The following is an 18,701-nucleotide window of genomic DNA, read 5'->3' as shown; positions in this document are numbered from 1 at the left end:
CGATCACTATTAAACCAGTAATTAGCTAAAAGCATATGCATACGTAATGAAAACGTTTAAATACATTTTTGATGAGGAGGCAGGAGGACAGATATTGAGTCTACACTGGCCTCTTGTGGAGATTAAAAAGCATACATTAACAAAATTGGTAATTGGTAATTGATTTTCTGCATTAGATGTAAAAATAGTACAACATAATTCCCAATGTTTAACTTGTCACGCTTTTTGGTGAAGTAGTTGCAAAAACTTCCTTATCTCTGAATGCATTTCAAATGAAAGTATCATGTTCTTTTGATTCCAGCATTGTGCCACATAAAGAAGTTCACAAATCCACTGTCATATAAATCTAGAGTCACTGTAAGGCAAATGGTGTGGTTAAGTAAAAGGAAAGCGTACATCACAATGAGACAGAACATCAGTGGAAATGATTATGGATAGTCATAAGTTGCTGGCGGGGAGAGAGAGAGGAGGGCCGAGCAGGGCCTTAGTGACATCTCCAAACATGTCAGCACAGCCCTGCCCTCAGAGCCAAACCTCAAGATCAACAAGGGCAAAGCTGTTTTCTCTTTGCCCACAACAGCAACCTGTTGTCCCTTAACAAAGCGTCCTCGGCAGGTTGAGCCGTTTGTAGGTATCCTCTCCAAAGGATCCCTCACGTCTTCTCATCTGATACTCAATCTTTGGATTTTGACTTTTCCTCCACTCAACCATGACCATGGTCTTCTCCAACCTTGGGGTTATCCGCTCTCTCAACGTCCTGCTTCTGATGTGGACTGGTTTGAGCTTGAGCAGTCCCATCAGGTCTCCCGAGAACCATCACAGGGTATCAGTCGGTCGGGATGTGGGTGATAATCCGCTACTTGATGCACAGGACTTTCTGAGCCAGTTTCTGTCCACAATGAACCTGACAGAGCTGAGGCCCCAGACCAGGCCTCTCGTTGCCCGCGAGGAGCCACCAGAGTTCATGCTGGAGCTCTACAACCGATTTGCCCCTGATCCCACCGCTGTGCCCTCAGCCAACGTTGTGCGCAGTTTCAGGAACGAAGGTACACACTTGTTTTTATTTGACACTAAAAAGAGTATTGTGGGATTATATATATTGCAATACTTTTTTTTTACTTTGTGTTGTTGTTTTCTTTATTAATTAAGCTGTGAACTCCCTCGAAAGATTATTGGCATCATGTTTGACATTGCAATAATTTAATGATTGAAATATTTAGATTACTTTGATTTATAGAAGTTAAAGAAATGTAAATCTAGTAATTTTGAACTAAGCTTTGACAATTTATGAATATTATGACTAAAAACATATATTGTGTGTCTTTGATAGCATGCGTATGTGTACATTTTAATAATTAAAATAGTTTAACTTCTGTTTAGACCACGGAAACATACAAAATGCATTCACGTTTAATTTTTTATTTCAGATTTTTCCACCGACCGCATAACGGCCAGGGGTGTAAGGATATACCCCCTGCTATTCAACATCTCAATGAGCCACAATGAGCACATAGCAATGGCTGAGCTTCGTCTTTTCACCCTGTTCCAGAAGACCCAAAGACCATATGATGGCATTGATTGCAAGGTGACCATCTACAAAATACACGAGGGCGTTGTTTGGACTAAAGAGGTGGGGAAACAAGGGAGAAGGAGGGATAAAGAGGAGGTGGTGGAGATGAAGGATTTGGAGAAACTGGTGACAAAGCATATCCATGCCAACGATAACAGCTGGGTGTCGTTTGATCTGACTCACGTGGTCGCACTCTGGCGGAAGTCAGGGTGTGCAACTCACAGACTGGAGGTTCATATTGCAGGTCTGGGGTCAGAAGAGGAAGGGGCCAAACAAGAGGTCACAGAGCAGGGTGAGAGGTTGGTTGAGGTTGGTATCAACAGGAGCTCGGAGGGGAAACACAATGCAGTGATTATTGTATTCTCAGAAGATCAGAGTAGAGACCACAAACAGGATAAAGAGCTCAACCAGATGATTGACCACGAGAACAGCCTTCCTGAAAACTTGGGCCGGAGCCAACAAGCTTTCCGGGGGCACGTTAATCACAACGCTGGCTACGGCAACCAGGACAAGCGGGACAAACAGTCTCTCATGCAACTTCAGTCCAACCTTATCTATGACACACCTCCCCGAATCCGTCGCAATGTTAAGAGCGAGCCATGCAAGAGGACCCCACTCTTTGTGGATTTTCGAGACATCGGCTGGGATACGTGGGTCATCCAACCTTTGGGCTATGAGGCGTATGAGTGCAACGGTGTGTGCGAACCGCCGTTGACCTCCGAGGTCTCGCCTACCAAACATGCCATAGTGCAGACACTGCTGAGTGCTAAGAGTCCAGAGAGAGCATCGCGTGCCTGCTGTGTACCCACTAAGTTGGAGCCTATCTCACTCCTTTATCTTGACAAGGAGGTGGTCACTTTCAACCACAAATATGAGGGAATGGTGGTGGCAGAGTGTGGCTGTAGATAGCCCTGAGAACTATTACACAGAGATGGAGACTGTGCCCTGATGTTTCAATCATCATCTCAGAAACATATCTATCTATCTATCTATCTATCTATCTATCTATCTATCTATCTATCTATCTATCTATCTATCTATCTATCTATCTATCTATCTATCTATCTATCTATCATGTGCTTGTTTCCACAGTACAGTGTTGTGTAAAAAACACGAGTCTAGACTAGTTGTAAATTAGTGATGGACACAAATCTGTGCTACAAGATGTACATTTTTATTTGTATAAAGCTAAATTGGTTTATGTTATATTAGTGTAGATTATAAAGCTGCCCGTCATGATTAACTATAATTATTTTAAATGCTTTTGGATAAGTTCCACAATTCATTGTCAATCACAGGCCATATTTATATTCATATTCATATTCTGCAAATATGGCATCAGTTCCATCCGACGCAGTGACAAAAAAAAGAAGATGAGAAAAGAAAGTTCTGATAACAGACGTCTGAACATTTCATATTATTTGGGGTGAATCAAAAGGTTCAATACTGCAGCACTGATATCAGTTACAATAATTACATCATTTGGAAATATGTGTGGGAGATCTGAACACAAAAGATGTTCCCTGAGTGCAAAGTTTCAATCTGACAAAAGTGAAGTTTGTGCTTTGAGTTATTTCAGTGCGTGTGCTGACAGAGTATACTCACATCATACCAACATCTAAATACAGACCTTTCTGAAAATGTTCTTTTTTTGGGAAATCTATATTTTAGGATAGCCACCAGATTACAATGATTTGCACTACTTATAGGATGCTGTATGTTTTTTTTTTAAATATGAAATGTCTCTTAAATGTAATTGTAATTGAATCATAATCTTGTCAAAATGATTTATCGGTGAATATACATGCTGCATATTTGTAAATGGTATTACTTGTTTCTGAGCCCTGGAATTCGAGCTGTTGAAATGATTTATAGAATGTGACACCTTTCCTCGTATTTGCTTGCCAAACTTGCAAAAAAAATATATTTCTCTGGCTTTTGACCAAGATTTGCACGATGTCTTGGAGCTCTTTGAGGCTTTCCTGTCTGAAAAATGTCTCTTCCCAAACATCTCTGTCAACTGCTGTGAAATCCTTCCTCCCACCCCAGCCATTCATATCCTGCTTTTGGTTCTCGCACCAATATTGATGTTATTATGGTTGTAAAAATAAATTACCCAACATCAAAAATAGACATTGAAAAGGTTTTGATCTCTTGTACACCCTGTGTCATTGTCAGGTAATCGCAGCATTCCCTACCTAACAACCTTAATCCCCATTCCTCTCGTGTCACATGCCTGGCGGGCCTCTCTCTGCCTGCTTACATGCCACAGTGATAACGAGGTGTCAGAGCCTGGAGTCTTGTAGACCATCACTCAGGATGAGACGCCACTCCAAGTGGCAGCATTTGTGAGGTGAGGTGGTGTCAGATTCCTGGTCTCCAACGCCAACACGCTCTATTGACATCCCTGCCATCAGGTTGCTTGTTGCCCTCTGAACCCTCCCACTTCCTTTTTCTGACACGGGCATGCTGAGGCCCTTATCACGACCACAGCAACCATACAAATGGAAAAATTACATGTCACATCACCACCTAGCTTCTGCTGTTAACAGTTGGAAGCAGATAACAATGATGGAATAACACTGTTGAACTTTCAAACTTAATGGGATCCTCAGTCAGCACACATATTTACACAGGCCAAGTGTGCAGGGCAGAGATATTGAGTGGCAGTGAAGTTAATGATTTATTTAATGCTTTGTTCATCATGGCTTGCTGTATTTTGGGGACTGGACAAACAAATTGGGGCGAGGGGAAGAGGATGTATCTTAAATTTAATTTTTTTATTAAAAGTAGAGACCCTCCACCACATGATTAGTATTTTCTTCTGACTCTCCTTTTGACTTGGAAACAATTGCAATAGTCTTGTCTTAATAGCTCAATATATTTATGGTATTTTTTATTAACAAAATGGTAAAAAAAAATGATGTTTGTTTTGCCAGCTTGAACACTCCATACTGTATTTACTCTTCTGTTATACTGGTTTTATTTTATGGAAGACAGAAGCATAGCACTGCTTTGTTTGAACATTAACAAAGCATCAATAAGCCTCCTAAAAAAAATACTCCTCCAAAAAGTAAATACATTAAAATATACACTTGTTTGATGAAAGTAATGCGAAATAGTTTAATTGTTAATACAAAGATACATTAAATTACACAAAATCTGCATTTTCTTAAGGTATCAATCGCTTTCCCTAACTCTCACATGGATATATGGAGAAGAGAGCATGAGAGATATTTGGACTGTTTTTATTTATGTTATGTCACACTATGTTATAACCACAAGGGGGAGACTTCATATTCCAATAAAATACATCACACCACTAAAGTCCTCTCTTGGCAAGTTTGTTGTGGGGCCATTCTGAAATAACTGATCAAACAGTGCTCCGTTTAGGGGCTTGACAGCAAAGGTGGTGAATACAAAACGTTTTTGTGTAGGTCCAGTACATAACATCCAAATAAAAATCTATTTTATTCAAGGTGCGTGAATACTTTTGCAAGGCACTTTGCTATGCTATGTATGATATGTATGCATGTGGCTTGCAATTAGTAAGGGGTTTGGATTTTCTAACACGTACGATAACGACTAGCGGCACCACGCCTGTCATATTTTACGCGCGCATGCGCAGTTGTAGCGTGGTGGGTGGAGATATTTTTTTGTTTATTTTCGTGGCCAGTTAACCATACATGTGTTGGGGAATTATTATTATGATGTATTTTTTTTATACAGTTTTAGTGTGATACGGGCTACATATACACTTGCACGCAATTAATGTGTATGCTGTGTATACAATTTACGAGGTAACGCACTTCATCGGAGGTTAGCCAGCGAGCTAGCGAGGAGTTGAGGTTTTGTAGCTAGTTAGCTGTGAGCAAATGTGCTAGCAAGCTAGCTTCAATATCATCAACGCATGCAAGCAAACGCTAGAAAGCACATCAACCTTCATTTATCACCTTGGACCAGTGGGACTAACGCTACGGCGCAGATTATCCACCAAGTCCACGGTAAGTTTGTGCTCTTTCTATATTGCGTGAGCTCACTGTCGCTAACAGTCATTTATCTACGTCAAGCCTGGCGAGGCTAACGCCAACATTAGCTGAGAAACGTTGGCGAGCTTAATACTCATCAAGACATAGTAAACATAGGTATTTATATAGTCGCATGTAATAACTCAGCATTATAATTCATGCCAGGTTGGGCTGCACACTAATTTACTGAGACACCGGTAATGTTCACTTATCTTAATCTTCTTGTGATAACCCCACTAAATAGTTACATTGAGGACAGCACAGTAATTGGTGGCATGCTAATGTTATGTTTTGTTTTCCATTTCAGCCTTTATTTATTGCGAGTGTCTGCATGAGTGAACGTCAGCTGTCAATTTAAAATATTGCTGAAAGAATAGGTTTCCGTAGTTGTCATCGCATTTCACAGTAAACTGGTATTAAATGATAGATGCCCAACATATGTATATTTGACGAGGTTTTGGAAGTTGCCCAAAAACTATGTTCTCCTGTCAACTGTGACTAGTGGCGAAATGTAATTTTACTGTCATCTGTTATTTTAAAGGTACGTTAGATGGGCTTTGAAGAGGCCTGAATAATGTGATCTTCTCTTCCTACACTCTAGTCATGGTGATACACCGTTTTTACATTGAGTGCCACTTTATGTAGCTCTAATGAAATGTACATTTTGATTGGCATATCAACTCTCAGTAATAAGACACTGCATTTTCTGTTTTAGGATGCCACAGTGCAGTACTTCCTGCAATAGCACTTTCACACATAAACTGGTAAGGGCATAGAGGACACAACTTGAACGCCTCGTCTCCCCAAGGTTGAAGCCCACGAGCAAGATGTCAATCACAAACACTCCCACAAGTAATGATGCCTGTTTGAGCATTGTGCATAGCCTGATGTGCCATCGACAGGGAGGGGAGAGTGAAAGCTTTGCTAAACGAGCTATTGAGAGTCTTGTCAAGAAGCTGAAGGAGAAGAAAGATGAGCTGGATTCCCTTATCACAGCCATCACTACAAATGGAGCTCATCCTAGCAAGTGTGTAACCATACAGAGGACTTTGGATGGACGACTACAGGTATAGTAGCTGATATATATATTACCAAGTTGGTTTAATAGCATGCTTTTTGAAAAGAAAAAACACTAACTATTACATTATATATTCCTATCTGTGCTTTAGGTTGCAGGGCGCAAAGGTTTTCCTCATGTTGTCTATGCCCGACTGTGGCGATGGCCTGATCTACATAAGAATGAGTTAAAACATGTGAAATATTGCCAGTATGCCTTTGACTTGAAATGTGACAATGTTTGTGTCAACCCCTACCATTACGAGAGGGTCGTCTCTCCAGGCATTGGTAAGTAAGCATCATAGGTTTGTTATTCTTGACTACATATCATTGTTTTAGGTTATTGAGAAAAATAGACTGACGCTAGAGACAGATTTAGGGATTGTGAAGGTTGATAATAGTTGGTGTTTTTTTCACACGATTATGATTCCGCCCCTTCATAATAATTAAACGGTTGAAATTATTACCTGGACTTGTGATGATGAATTTTTAATACATGGTCGATATAAAGATTATACACACCCCTGTTCAAATGCCAGGTTTTTGTGATGTAAAAAAATGAGACCAAGATGAATCATGTCTAAACTTTTTCTTGAATAATTGAAAAACAAACTGAAATATTTTAGGGGAAAAAAAAAAAAAGTACAATAACCTGGTTGCATAAGTGTGCACACCCTCTTATATAACTGGGCATGCGGCTGTGTTCAGAATCAACCAATCACATTCAAACTCATGTTAAATAGTATTCAGTACAGACCTGACATCATTTAAAGGGACCCAAATAGAGTTCAGCTCTTCCAGTTGGATTTTCCTGACATTTTCCTAGTTGCATCCTACAGCAAAAGCCATGGAGAGCTTCCAAAGTATCAGAGGGATCTCATTGTTGAAGAGTATCAGCCAGGAGAAGGGTACAAAATAATTTCCAAGGGATTAAATATACCATGGGACACAGTCATCATCATCAAATACAGAAAATATGGCACAACAGTGACATTACCAAGAACTGGACGTCCCTCCAAAATTGATGAATAGACGAGAAGAACATTGGTCAGGGAGGCTTCCAAGAGGCATACAGCAACATTAAAGGAGCTGCAGGAGTGCCTGGCTAGTACTGGCTGTACTAGCCAGGCACCGGAATACGGGAGACAACAATCTCCCGTATTCTTCATATGTTTGGGCTATGGGGTAGGGTGACAAGAAAAACACGGCTACATTTAGCAAAAACATGCATGAAGTCTCCCAAAAGCATGTGGGAACATGTGTTATGGTCGGATGAAACGAAGGTTGAACTTCTTGGGCCACAATTCCAAAAGGAATGTTTGGTGCAAAAACAAAACACTGCTCGTCATTACCCAAAGAACACCATACCCACAGTGATGCATGGTGGTGCAGCATCATGCTTTGGGGGTATTTTTCTTCAGCTGGAACCAGGGCCTTAGTCAAGGTGGAGGGAATTATGAACAGTTCCAAATTCCAGTCTATTTTTTCCATAAAACAACCCAAAGCATTCATTCAAATCAACAAAAGCATGCCTTCACCAGAAGAAAATTAAAGTTTTGGAATCGCCCAGACCTGAATCCAACTGAACATATGTGGGGTGATCTGAAGAGGGCTTTGTACAGGAGATGCCCTCGCAATCCGCCAGATTTTGAGTGCTTTTGCAAAGAGTGGGCAAATATTGCCATGTCAGGATGTGCCATGCTAACCCCAAAAGACTGGGGTAATCAAATCAAAAGGTGCTTCAACAAAGTATCAGTTTTATTTTTTCAATTTAATTGTTCACGTTATAGGTCACATTAAAGGTGGAAAAAGTTTGTACATGATTTATCTTTTTTTAATTTATTTCCACTGTATATAGTTTTGTTTGTCATTTTAACACTCTTTATTCCACAGCACCTTTTTTTTAAAATAATTTAGAACAACAGATTCCCTCCTGATATTGCACATTCTTAGGATATTGTGATACAGTTATCTGGTTGAGAAATTACAACCCATGTTCTATTGACCTACAGTGACTGATCGAGTGACATATATATATATATATATATATATATATATATATATATATATATATATATATATATTTTTTTTTTTTTCATGTTTTGCAGACTTATCAGGACTGACCCTTTCAGGTTCAGGTAAGCAGGTGCCAACGTTTTCCTGTTTGCTCGTTGAAGATTTTATTGGATGTCCTTTAGTTTGACCTTTGTCTGCTATCATCATGTAGTTCCCCTCCTGGTAAAGGATGAGTATGACTATGACATCCACCAATCTCACTCAAGCGCTGAAAGCCACCTGCAGACCATCCAGCACCCCCCATCAAGGCCTAGTCAACAGGAGAGCTTCATGAACCCCGCCCTGCTGCCCCCAACGGAGGGCGGTGGTTCAGCCTCAACATCTGCTTTCTCTGCCATCGGTGCTGGACCCTTAAGTGAGACACTACACAAGGACTACATTTCTATGCAAAACATAATGCAAGAGGCACTCTCTTAAAGTAATGCCATCAAGTTAAAAAGCTGTAAAAGTATACATTTTATGTTATTGCAAAAATAGATATAGGTAATTTTAAATGCACCCTTTTTTGAAGGTATTGCCTGTTAAGTTTAATGTTTTGATAGAGCAAAGCTACTTTTAATGCAATAAACAACTATTTGCAGACTTCAAAGTTGGCACAAATTGGGCAAAACAACTATTTAATTATTTATATTTACAGATCCTAACCCCAGTTGGAGCAGAAACAGCAGCTTCGCCCCTGCAGTACCACACCATCAAAATGGGCATCTACAGCATCATCCCCCCATGCCTCACACAGGGCATTATTGTGAGTGGAAGGAAATTCTGCTCACATCAAGCATAAACAATTGTCCTTATCGTTTCTTTTATCCGACAGACCCTTCTAACATGATTTCTATAGTAAAATAATTTACACTGGAATGGAATGTACTATATGTTTAAGTTGATTTGATAAATGTGTAACTGACATGTGTTGTAGATCAAAACTGTTTTCCCCTGTGTGTGTGTGTGTGTGTGTGTGTGTGTGTATATATATAAATATATATATTAATAAATATATATATTAATAAATATATATATTATTATATATATATATATATATATATATATATATATATATATATATATATTAATAAATAAATGCATGCATGACACGCTCAAGCTAGATGTGTTACTGTGATTGAAGACTAGCCATGGGTGTTAAAGATTAGCCAGTTTAGGAAATCTGCTAATTTTTTGCATTGTTACTGTATGACGTTTTGCTGCATGATAACATATCACCTACTGATGTACATGTTGCAGGGCCTGTGACCAACGAGATTGCGTTCCAGCCCCCCATATCCAATCACCCTGGTGAGCATTGAGCTGCAGATGAAATCCACATATTTAACATGCGTGTAACCCATTTGACTTGGGTTGTTTGTTGGTTTGTTCCAGCTCCAGAATACTGGTGCTCCATTGCGTACTTCGAGATGGATGTCCAAGTTGGGGAGACCTTTAAGGTGCAGTCCACATGTCCGATAGTGACCGTGGATGGTTACGTTGATCCATCAGGAGGGGATCGCTTTTGCTTGGGCCAGCTGAGCAATGTCCACAGGACAGAGAACATAGAGAGAGCCAGGTATTACCCCCACAAATGGCAGATATATCATCATATTGAACCTTCAAGCAATTCATATTTACTGCAAGTTGTAGGTATGATACGTGATTGACAGTAATGCAAAGTTTTGGTAGAGCTCACTTTTCTGACTGTGCTTACCATTCATTAATGGTCCTTCCTGTCCTCAGGCTCCACATTGGCAAAGGCATGCAGCTGGAGTGCAAAGGTGAAGGCGATGTCTGGGTGCGCTGTTTGAGTGACCACGCAGTGTTTGTGCAGAGCTATTACCTGGATCGAGAGGCTGGACGTGCCCCTGGAGATGCAGTTCACAAGATCTACCCCAGCGCTTACATCAAGGTGAGATTGCAGTGCATTGGCCACTCAATGAAAAGAAAGACAATCCAAGTAGGTGTTATTCCAATTTGCAAATGCCTAATTGCTCTTGGAACTGGCTAAATTGACAGTACATGTACACCAATAATCCAGTCATAATGTAATTGAGGCTTTAATGCGAATAAGATTGGGCCATGGTAAAAAAAAAAAGAGGCATGCTCTTATGTTAATTAATTTACGCTCAGAGTTGGAGTAGCCATAATCACAGTACAATATGTTTAGTATTCCCTTTTAGTTGTATTATTCAAGGTAATTTATACCATTCATACATCCAACTCTGAAATAGTTTCACTGTCTAACTGCATCAGTGTCCATTAATTGTTTTTTTTTGTCATTTTGTCATTTGTCTTTGTTCCCTGCCAGGTGTTTGACCTGCGTCAGTGCCACAGGCAGATGCAGCAGCAGGCAGCGACGGCTCAGGCAGCATCTGCAGCCCAGGCGGCAGCAGTGGCCGGTAACATTTCCGGGCCTGGCTCTGTGGGAGGCATCGCCCCGGCCATCAGTGAGTGTTTATACTGCTGCTCTTACTCTTCATCAAGTGTATTATTATGATTGCACAGCGTTGTGAACAAGTGAATTTCAAAGCAGCACGAACAGAAGAAAAGCAACCAGCAGTGTCTGTTAATGATATAGAAAAGAAATACTGGTACACTGGCTGTATTTCTTTCTTGATAATTATTTATTCAGCATAGCTGAACTATTTTGGACTGACTTTAATAATTTGAATTGAACTATGTTTAGCCATGCATTAGTGTGGCCTGTGCAACTTTATTTTGTAGGAAAATGTGTATACTGGGTCGGGATGAAGCATGTGCTGAAGATACATTTAAAGGGACGGATACCGTCCAAAATGGAAGCAGAGCTGGTTGTTAAATTATAAATTGGCCCGAACACAGTTTTTCCTCTTTGATGTAAGGGAATCGATGTATGTTGGTGTTGCAAGATGCGTTTCACTGTTCTGAAACTAGACTAAATAAAGTTCCACATAGCTAACATTTACATAATGAATATGTTATGTGGGCTTTAGCTCGAATGCAATGCAACATGGATGGTCTGATCAGAGTGGGAGATATGCATTTTACAGTCTTGTTTTTCAAACTTTAACTGCAAGAGTAACTTAGCTAACATCTCTGCAAGCTCTGGCCTATTGTACCACATCGATCTACAAGTTGCTGACTGTAATTCTTCTGCAGGTCTGTCTGTTGCTGCAGGCATCGGGGTCGATGACCTGCGCAGGCTGTGTATCCTACGGATGAGCTTTGTGAAAGGCTGGGGGCCCGACTACCCACGGCAAAGCATTAAAGAGACACCCTGCTGGATTGAGATCCATTTACACCGAGCTCTACAGCTACTGGATGAAGTTCTGCACACCATGCCCATAGCTGACCCTCATCCCCTTGACTGAGCAAAGAGACATGAACTGTACAAAAACAATCAGACTGTACTTTCTAACAAACCACTCCACCTGTAGGCCTGGGGGGCCGAAGGAGGACGACAGGGACGGTGAGTAGCTTGTAGAAGTATGAACAAGGACTTAAAGGATGGCATTATACTTCAAACGCACTGCTTTTAAATCCAGCGCTACAAGCAGTTGCTCGTATACGGAATGAGACTCCAGGTCTGTAAGTGACAGTGACTTCCAAACAACAGCTGGAGGAACGTGTGAAGTACACTGGGAGGAGTGGGAGTACTCATGTTGCCAAGAGAATGGAAAAAAAGGTCTCCACAGCAAAATTAAAAGATGCAAAAGCCTCTCAATTATTAAATTAGCCTTGGTGCAATACAAAAGAAATGCATAACTACAAGAGAGTGTAGTGTCAATCATGAAATGATTCATACGCAGCTGCTGTCTTTTTTTCATATGAACAATTCAACATTCAAGAATTTAAGACCCATAGAGCCCCCGTTAACTAACTGACAAAATAAGAAAAAAGATGAGCACAATGTGATGCCTTGTATTGGAGAGAAAAATCCAATCTGAACATGCTCAATGTAATTTCAGTTGGAGCACACTGCGGATCCAGTCCTGCCTCACTGGCTCTGTGCTGCCTGTGTGGCTTCATGTAAGTGGAGGTTTCACCTCACAAATCAGGACATTTATGTTAATTATTACTTGTGTTTTAAGATTCAATCTTAAATATCGTTCAATGCCGATAGTCTTTCTTTGATTTGTTTTTCTTTAATATTCCCCTGTTGAATAGTTGCATTACTGATGTAAAGAGACCCTTTTAGCTGACCTCAGCTTCTCTTTCAACACCGTAAAACCTCCATTATTCTACCGCCACATGAGGCTGTTGTGTGATTGAGAAAATGTACGTTTTTCAAATGCCTAACTCATATAAAAATTATAAAATAATTTCAAATGAAAAGGTTATCATTAACATATTGTAATATTATTTATAATTATACTTTTTTATATTAGATGCCCACATAGTGTCCATCAAGCACTTTATTAATTTGTAAAACAAAATATTGTCTTGTTTTATAGTCTCATGCATGGTTACTTGTTGTACCCATATTCTATTGAAAATGTTTTCTTACTAATGACAGAAGTGAGATCCATGAAAAATGTACTTCAAATTGTTTGCTTAAAATACAATTTTTTCAGTATCAAACACTCACCCAATGCAGGGTACAAGATGCATTTAGCTCAATTCTGGCAAACTAATGACAATTTTGAACAAGAATGGTTTCTGGAATTGTAAATGTTGAAACAACCGCCTTTCAAACCTGACCGGCAATTACCGGTAGTATTTGATAATCAAAAGAAGCATTTATTGGGTAACGTCTCTCTTAAGATTGCTCACTTCCACCCATTTTAACTTGAGTATTATTCTGACGACACTTACCGTAACGTTTTCTAGACCACAGCTGAGTGAAGGTAAAGGAGTAAAGGAATCAACTGTGAGAGGAAGTGTAAGCCATATTGCCGCCAAATATACTGTAAGAAAAGTGGAAAGTTATCAGACAGTGGGTTCATTGTAATGTTGCTTATTCAAGCCTGGTTTTAATTATCAACTGAATGATTTCTATATTTTGGTATTTGGAGCTCTGTTTACTGAAAGCTGTTGCAGTATTTTGTATCTATATCTCTTTTGCTACCTTTACAGTGATGAACCACAAAAGAATGCTGTACAATTTTCAGGAAATGCAAGTTCATGCTCATCTTAATCTTTACAATTGTGTCTTACATTTTAAATATGTATGGAGTTTGAATGATATTGGCATTTATATGTATGAAAATGGTTGAATAAAGTTCAATGGTCTAACACTATTGTTCTGGATTTGTGAAATTTCCTTATTTGGAATTTAACTAATGTGTAGAGTCAAAATTATGAGGACACTTGACTTGAACAAGAAAACGTTTATTACTGCAAAGACGAGTCACAAATTTTAAGAAAACAACACTAAAGCTAGCCTGAGCTGAGATCTGAAATATTCAGAAAACAAAACTACATGTGTCTTTAATAGTTTCTATATTCATCAATACGACACACTAAATGATAATGTCTTTATAAATATAAAAGTCCCCCAATTGTCCTTGTTTTTTTGTATGTAAAATACACAATACAAATCACCCTACATTGGTTCGTTTGTCAATTTGAGAAGTAACTTAATTGCACACAAAAAGAAAGTCACATGAAATTTGTGTGTATATATTATATCAGATATTATACATTATCCAAAAAAAAAGAGAGAAAGCACTTCAGCCAACATATCTGATAAGATGTTCACCAAAAGAATAAATCAAATAATTAAGACACAAATAAATATACCTTTTTCAGATTTTGATATATACATATTTGTCAAGGGTGAACGAAAATAAAAACCTTCCCCAAATGCCACTGCCAAATGCTTGTGCTTGCATTAGAGCGTGCTACAGATGGCCACGACTCACTAGACTGTCAAATGGCACTTGAAAACATCCAAATACAAATCTCAAACGGGTCACAGCATTCAGAAAGTATCATTTGACAAAAGAAATCACGATCATGAGAAAACAATTCATAAGAGCATTTTACTTACAGTAACTCACCTTGTTCGTTAACCAGTTCTGTACAATAAAAAGCCGTCTGCAGGTAATCTACCATGTGTAAACTACTAAAAGTGTGTGTGTGTGTGTGTGTGTGTGTGTGTGTGTGTGTGTGTGTGTGTGTGTGTGTGTGTGTGTGTGTGTGTCTATCTATGGAGTCACATCCAGCAAATAAATAGTCCAGTCTGAAGACAGGCCTTTATGCTTCCCTGGTGTCTTTTCAGTGGCAGCACCTGTGCAATGAAATGTCTGCTCAGCCTCGATCTGTAGCCCACCAGAGACCCAATAGTCACCCAGGCCATCTGCTTTGGCCGGGGCGAAATGAAAGGCACTGGAGTCTGCTCTGGGTCAGTGAAGCTGCCGTGTCGTCCAGGTGAAGAGTAAACTCTTAGCATTCGCTCCTATGACAAGTTAAGGAATAGCTTATGTCTTTTTTCTTTTCTGGTTGGAAATGCGCTCCTTTCAAAAACAGCCGTTACAGAAACAATCTTACTTCTCAATTCCAAAGTCACTGAGAAATAAAGTACAATTGTGTTGGCAGCATTAGCATCAGTCCAGTGTTAACCGGGCCGATTTTGAGATGCGGAAAGCTAAATCACTGTCTGGCACATAAGTCTATGTATAATAAAATGGAACAACCAAAAGGAACGAAACAAACTATCTCTAGCAGCACATGGTAGGCGTGCAAGACCAGAAAGCACTTGATGATCCTAAAGCACACAGTTAAGATTGAAAGAAAAACATTGTATACGCCGTTTTCACTTCAGGCACAAAATAATACAAGTTTACATCTACAATGTTGTACTTGATTTATATGACAAGGGAGCTGAGATTCATGTTTGGAGAAAATTAAATAAAAATCATTCAGTGAGAGAAAGGTAAAAATGACACAAAGTTTTCTTACACAACTTTCATTCCTAATTGTTACACAATATCCAGATTTAGAACATCTGAAAATTGACACAGGCAGAACACCTTCTCTTTTTATGACTTCATTCACAAAAATCCATGTGCATGTTGGAGTCAGCCAATTGAGCTTTTGGGAATAGACTTAAAAAGTTGTCAGTTATGAGAACACATATAAGAGCTGAACTTGGGCTCAAGTTTTTGTCTGCATTCATTTTTGTATTGGACATTTTTATAACTTTTCTGTGTTCTCCCAACTTGTATTCAACAATTTAGCTGTTGAATACAAGTTGGGAGAGCTACTTAAAGTTCATTGACTTTTTCTTGCAGACTTTTTAAACTGTTATTAAGCAATATAATAGAAAAGCCAGATTTGTGTGCACTCAATTCCAAGATCTGGAAAGCTAGATGTTTCAAGCCAGCGGACTTGTGGTTTAACACTATGACGCATACCGTAGGTTCGGGGGTTGCCGGCGTTTACTTTTCCGATTTCCCTTAAGTGTCATGGAAATGATTTAACAAAAAATCTGTGAGATTCCACTGACCCAGAAACCTAAATGACATGCAGTAGTTTCTCTTCCACCCTCCTTTACTGCTACGTAGGTTTTCTGCACTGCCAGATCCTGTGGACCTCTCGTATCCGAAGGAATCATTGACTAGTGATGGAGCCTACAACAAGTGATTACAGAAAATACAGTGCCATCCCTTTTTTTTTTTTTTCCTTTCTCCACCTTAATAAACCTACATACATGAAGCAAAAAAAAAACAGCAACTCATGGTCCTCTTTTACAGTAGGTCTGCCATTTGCAGTGGTATATTTCATGATTCATTATCAGTACCCATTAGAATATGGTGTAATGAGTGAGCATCTAAACCAAAACACAATAAATATCAATAAATAAACACTTCTGCAGAGAAATCGTGCAGACCATTTCAACAAGCATGAAAAAACAAAACAAGAAAAATCATTTTAGTAACAAATTGTTCCTATTTAGAGGATTAATCTCAATAATCTCCACAACATAGAATGTTAGAACAGTTCAAGTATAGATGTAGTTGAATGAATCAGAAGTTAGTCCCCATGTCTTTCCCATTTCACAGTCTATGAACTAATTACAGAAGAGCTACGAAAAGAAACAATCACACATAAAGCAACAAATATATGTAGTGTATCATCATTATATATACTATACATATATATATATATTTATATATATATATATCTCTTTGAATATCACAAAATATCTACTTTTGGTCCACTGTACAAAGATGATCTTTAAACAGGGAACAAAGGATGAAAGCATTTATGGGCTAAAAACTGAAATGGAAATGTATCAGAGGTGAGAGAAAAGCAATGTAGTTTTTCTCTATCGCGTTGAGATTTGTGCAGTACAGTGGTGTGTGTGCAATAAGGTTTGGTGACTGTGCTGCACGCGTCAAAGGGCTGGCACCACTGGTTTGAGGTAGGGTGACTGATGGATGTGTTTCAACACATACACACAAGCACGCAGACACACAGGCGTATATACACACGTGTACACATGCACATAAAAACACAGTGCAGACCTATGCATTCATGCTCACACTCACACACTCACACACACACACACACACATACACACTTCACCCGATAACAAAGGCTAATGCAAGAGTACGCCTCAAGAGGGCAGAGTGAGGGCAGGAGCAAGGCTAAAGACCATGATTCAGATAAGTAATAAGCTTAGTAGAGCTGATCCAGAGAAAACAACAGGTGTGTCTGTGCCTGTATTCCCTGGTCTCAACACTGATGAGCCAGCCCAAATCCAGCCACCAGTCACCAGAAAGCCAAAATGTGTGGCTGGGACAATGCAGAGGGGCTGTGGGCTCTCTACAGCGCACAGTCAGGACTACAAGGACAGCTGCATTTAAGGATAAGGCACTATGATAAAGCCGAGGTACATTAAATCCCTGACATTCTTTCTGCTCTGCGACATGGCACTGCGGGACAGGAGACAGCTCTCGGGTGGCCCAAGTGGCTCCCTCTCTGCTTTCCTCTTGTTGGTTTGTTTTTGGTCCTTTGTGAATTTAAGAGATTTCGTTAAGACAGAAACTGCAAAAAAAAAAAGAAAAAACAGGGGAACATGTCCAGTAAATTGTTTGCAAAATTACAGCTGGCCATGTAAACCACACGACAGAGCATCTACAATGATGAAAGGCAAGCGTTATGCACAGAGTGCATAGAAAAGCTAGCATTGAGGAAGTGGTTTTGTACAGCTGGTCTTCTCAATCTCATTTCTATATACACAAGTAGCAGCACAGATGCTTCTTTAGGGGGTTCTTTTTCTGTGGCTAAAATATATAAGTGGTTGTCAGTGGGTGGCTACCATATGAATTTCTAACAGAACAGACAAAACTGCCCCATGATCCTTTTCGCAAATGCCCACGCATACATAGAAAGTCCTCCCTTTATTTTTTTAGCTACATACAATACTCAAAATATTTTGTTCAGCCAAATGTTTATCAGTAGTTGGAATGCATGTGGACATAAATCATGCTTAAAATTAGGAGGGATAAATGGAAATCAAAACAAAACACAATGATAGCACCATGGGTTTTTGGGTAATACCAATTGAAAGTACAGCAAAACTATTTACAATAAGTGAAGGTCTGGAGTCAATCGATGACTTTGCACCACTGGGACTGGTGACATGGATTTGAGCTTTGAGATTTCAGTAGTTTGAAAGAGTTGAATTTTCCTTCAAGACAAAACCCGTCTGTATAGACAGACAGAGGCCTCGAGTCATGCCAAGGCAGGAAATATTTAACGGGTCAAATTAGTCCTCCTCCACCTGCCGCATTGCAATAGAGCACACCTTTACGGGAGGACACCACATCCAGAATCTAAGCAGTCAGACGCGTATCAGCACATCTTGGCCAGAGTATCATCATTTCAGCACTCCCCAACTGACAGGTATAGATATGTAGAGGAGAGCATGTCCGCACAAGTGCAGACAGAGACGATGCGTGAAAACGACGGAAACATCTAGACTTACAGAGAGAAAGATATGTGGAGAGTGAGACAGCAAAACAGGCCAAACAAAGGTCGGCCGTGCCCTCGGACCC

At 39.6% G+C, this 18,701-nt stretch overlaps 2 protein-coding genes across 2 annotated transcripts; both read left to right on the top strand.

The window, feature by feature from the left end:
- Positions 1-709: 709 nt before the first annotated feature.
- Positions 710-2,479, top strand: LOC306751776 (bone morphogenetic protein 10-like; the record flags this gene model as incomplete). The annotated part of the gene is made up of 2 exons (XM_079235412.1): positions 710-1,046; positions 1,428-2,479. 2 exons carry the CDS (start codon positions 710-712, stop codon positions 2,477-2,479), a joined length of 1,389 nt encoding a protein of 462 aa, XP_079091538.1.
- A 3,667-nt stretch (positions 2,480-6,146) lies between these two features.
- Positions 6,147-13,925, top strand: smad4a (SMAD family member 4a). The gene is made up of 11 exons (XM_079235358.1): positions 6,147-6,204; positions 6,314-6,665; positions 6,768-6,942; positions 8,763-8,792; positions 8,882-9,085; positions 9,368-9,475; positions 9,970-10,020; positions 10,105-10,288; positions 10,456-10,624; positions 11,024-11,162; positions 11,854-13,925. The coding sequence occupies exons 2-11, from the start codon at positions 6,426-6,428 to the stop codon at positions 12,063-12,065; spliced, it is 1,512 nt and encodes a 503-aa protein (XP_079091484.1). The 5' UTR covers positions 6,147-6,204; positions 6,314-6,425; the 3' UTR covers positions 12,066-13,925.
- The last annotated feature ends 4,776 nt before the right edge of the window (positions 13,926-18,701 follow it).

The sequence above is a fragment of the Taurulus bubalis genome, assembly GCF_910589615.1.
Source record: "Taurulus bubalis genome assembly, chromosome: 19".
Taxonomy (NCBI): Eukaryota; Metazoa; Chordata; class Actinopteri; order Perciformes; family Cottidae; genus Taurulus; species Taurulus bubalis.
Note: the sequence above shows the minus strand (reverse complement) of the source record. Positions and strands in the feature narration are given on the sequence as shown.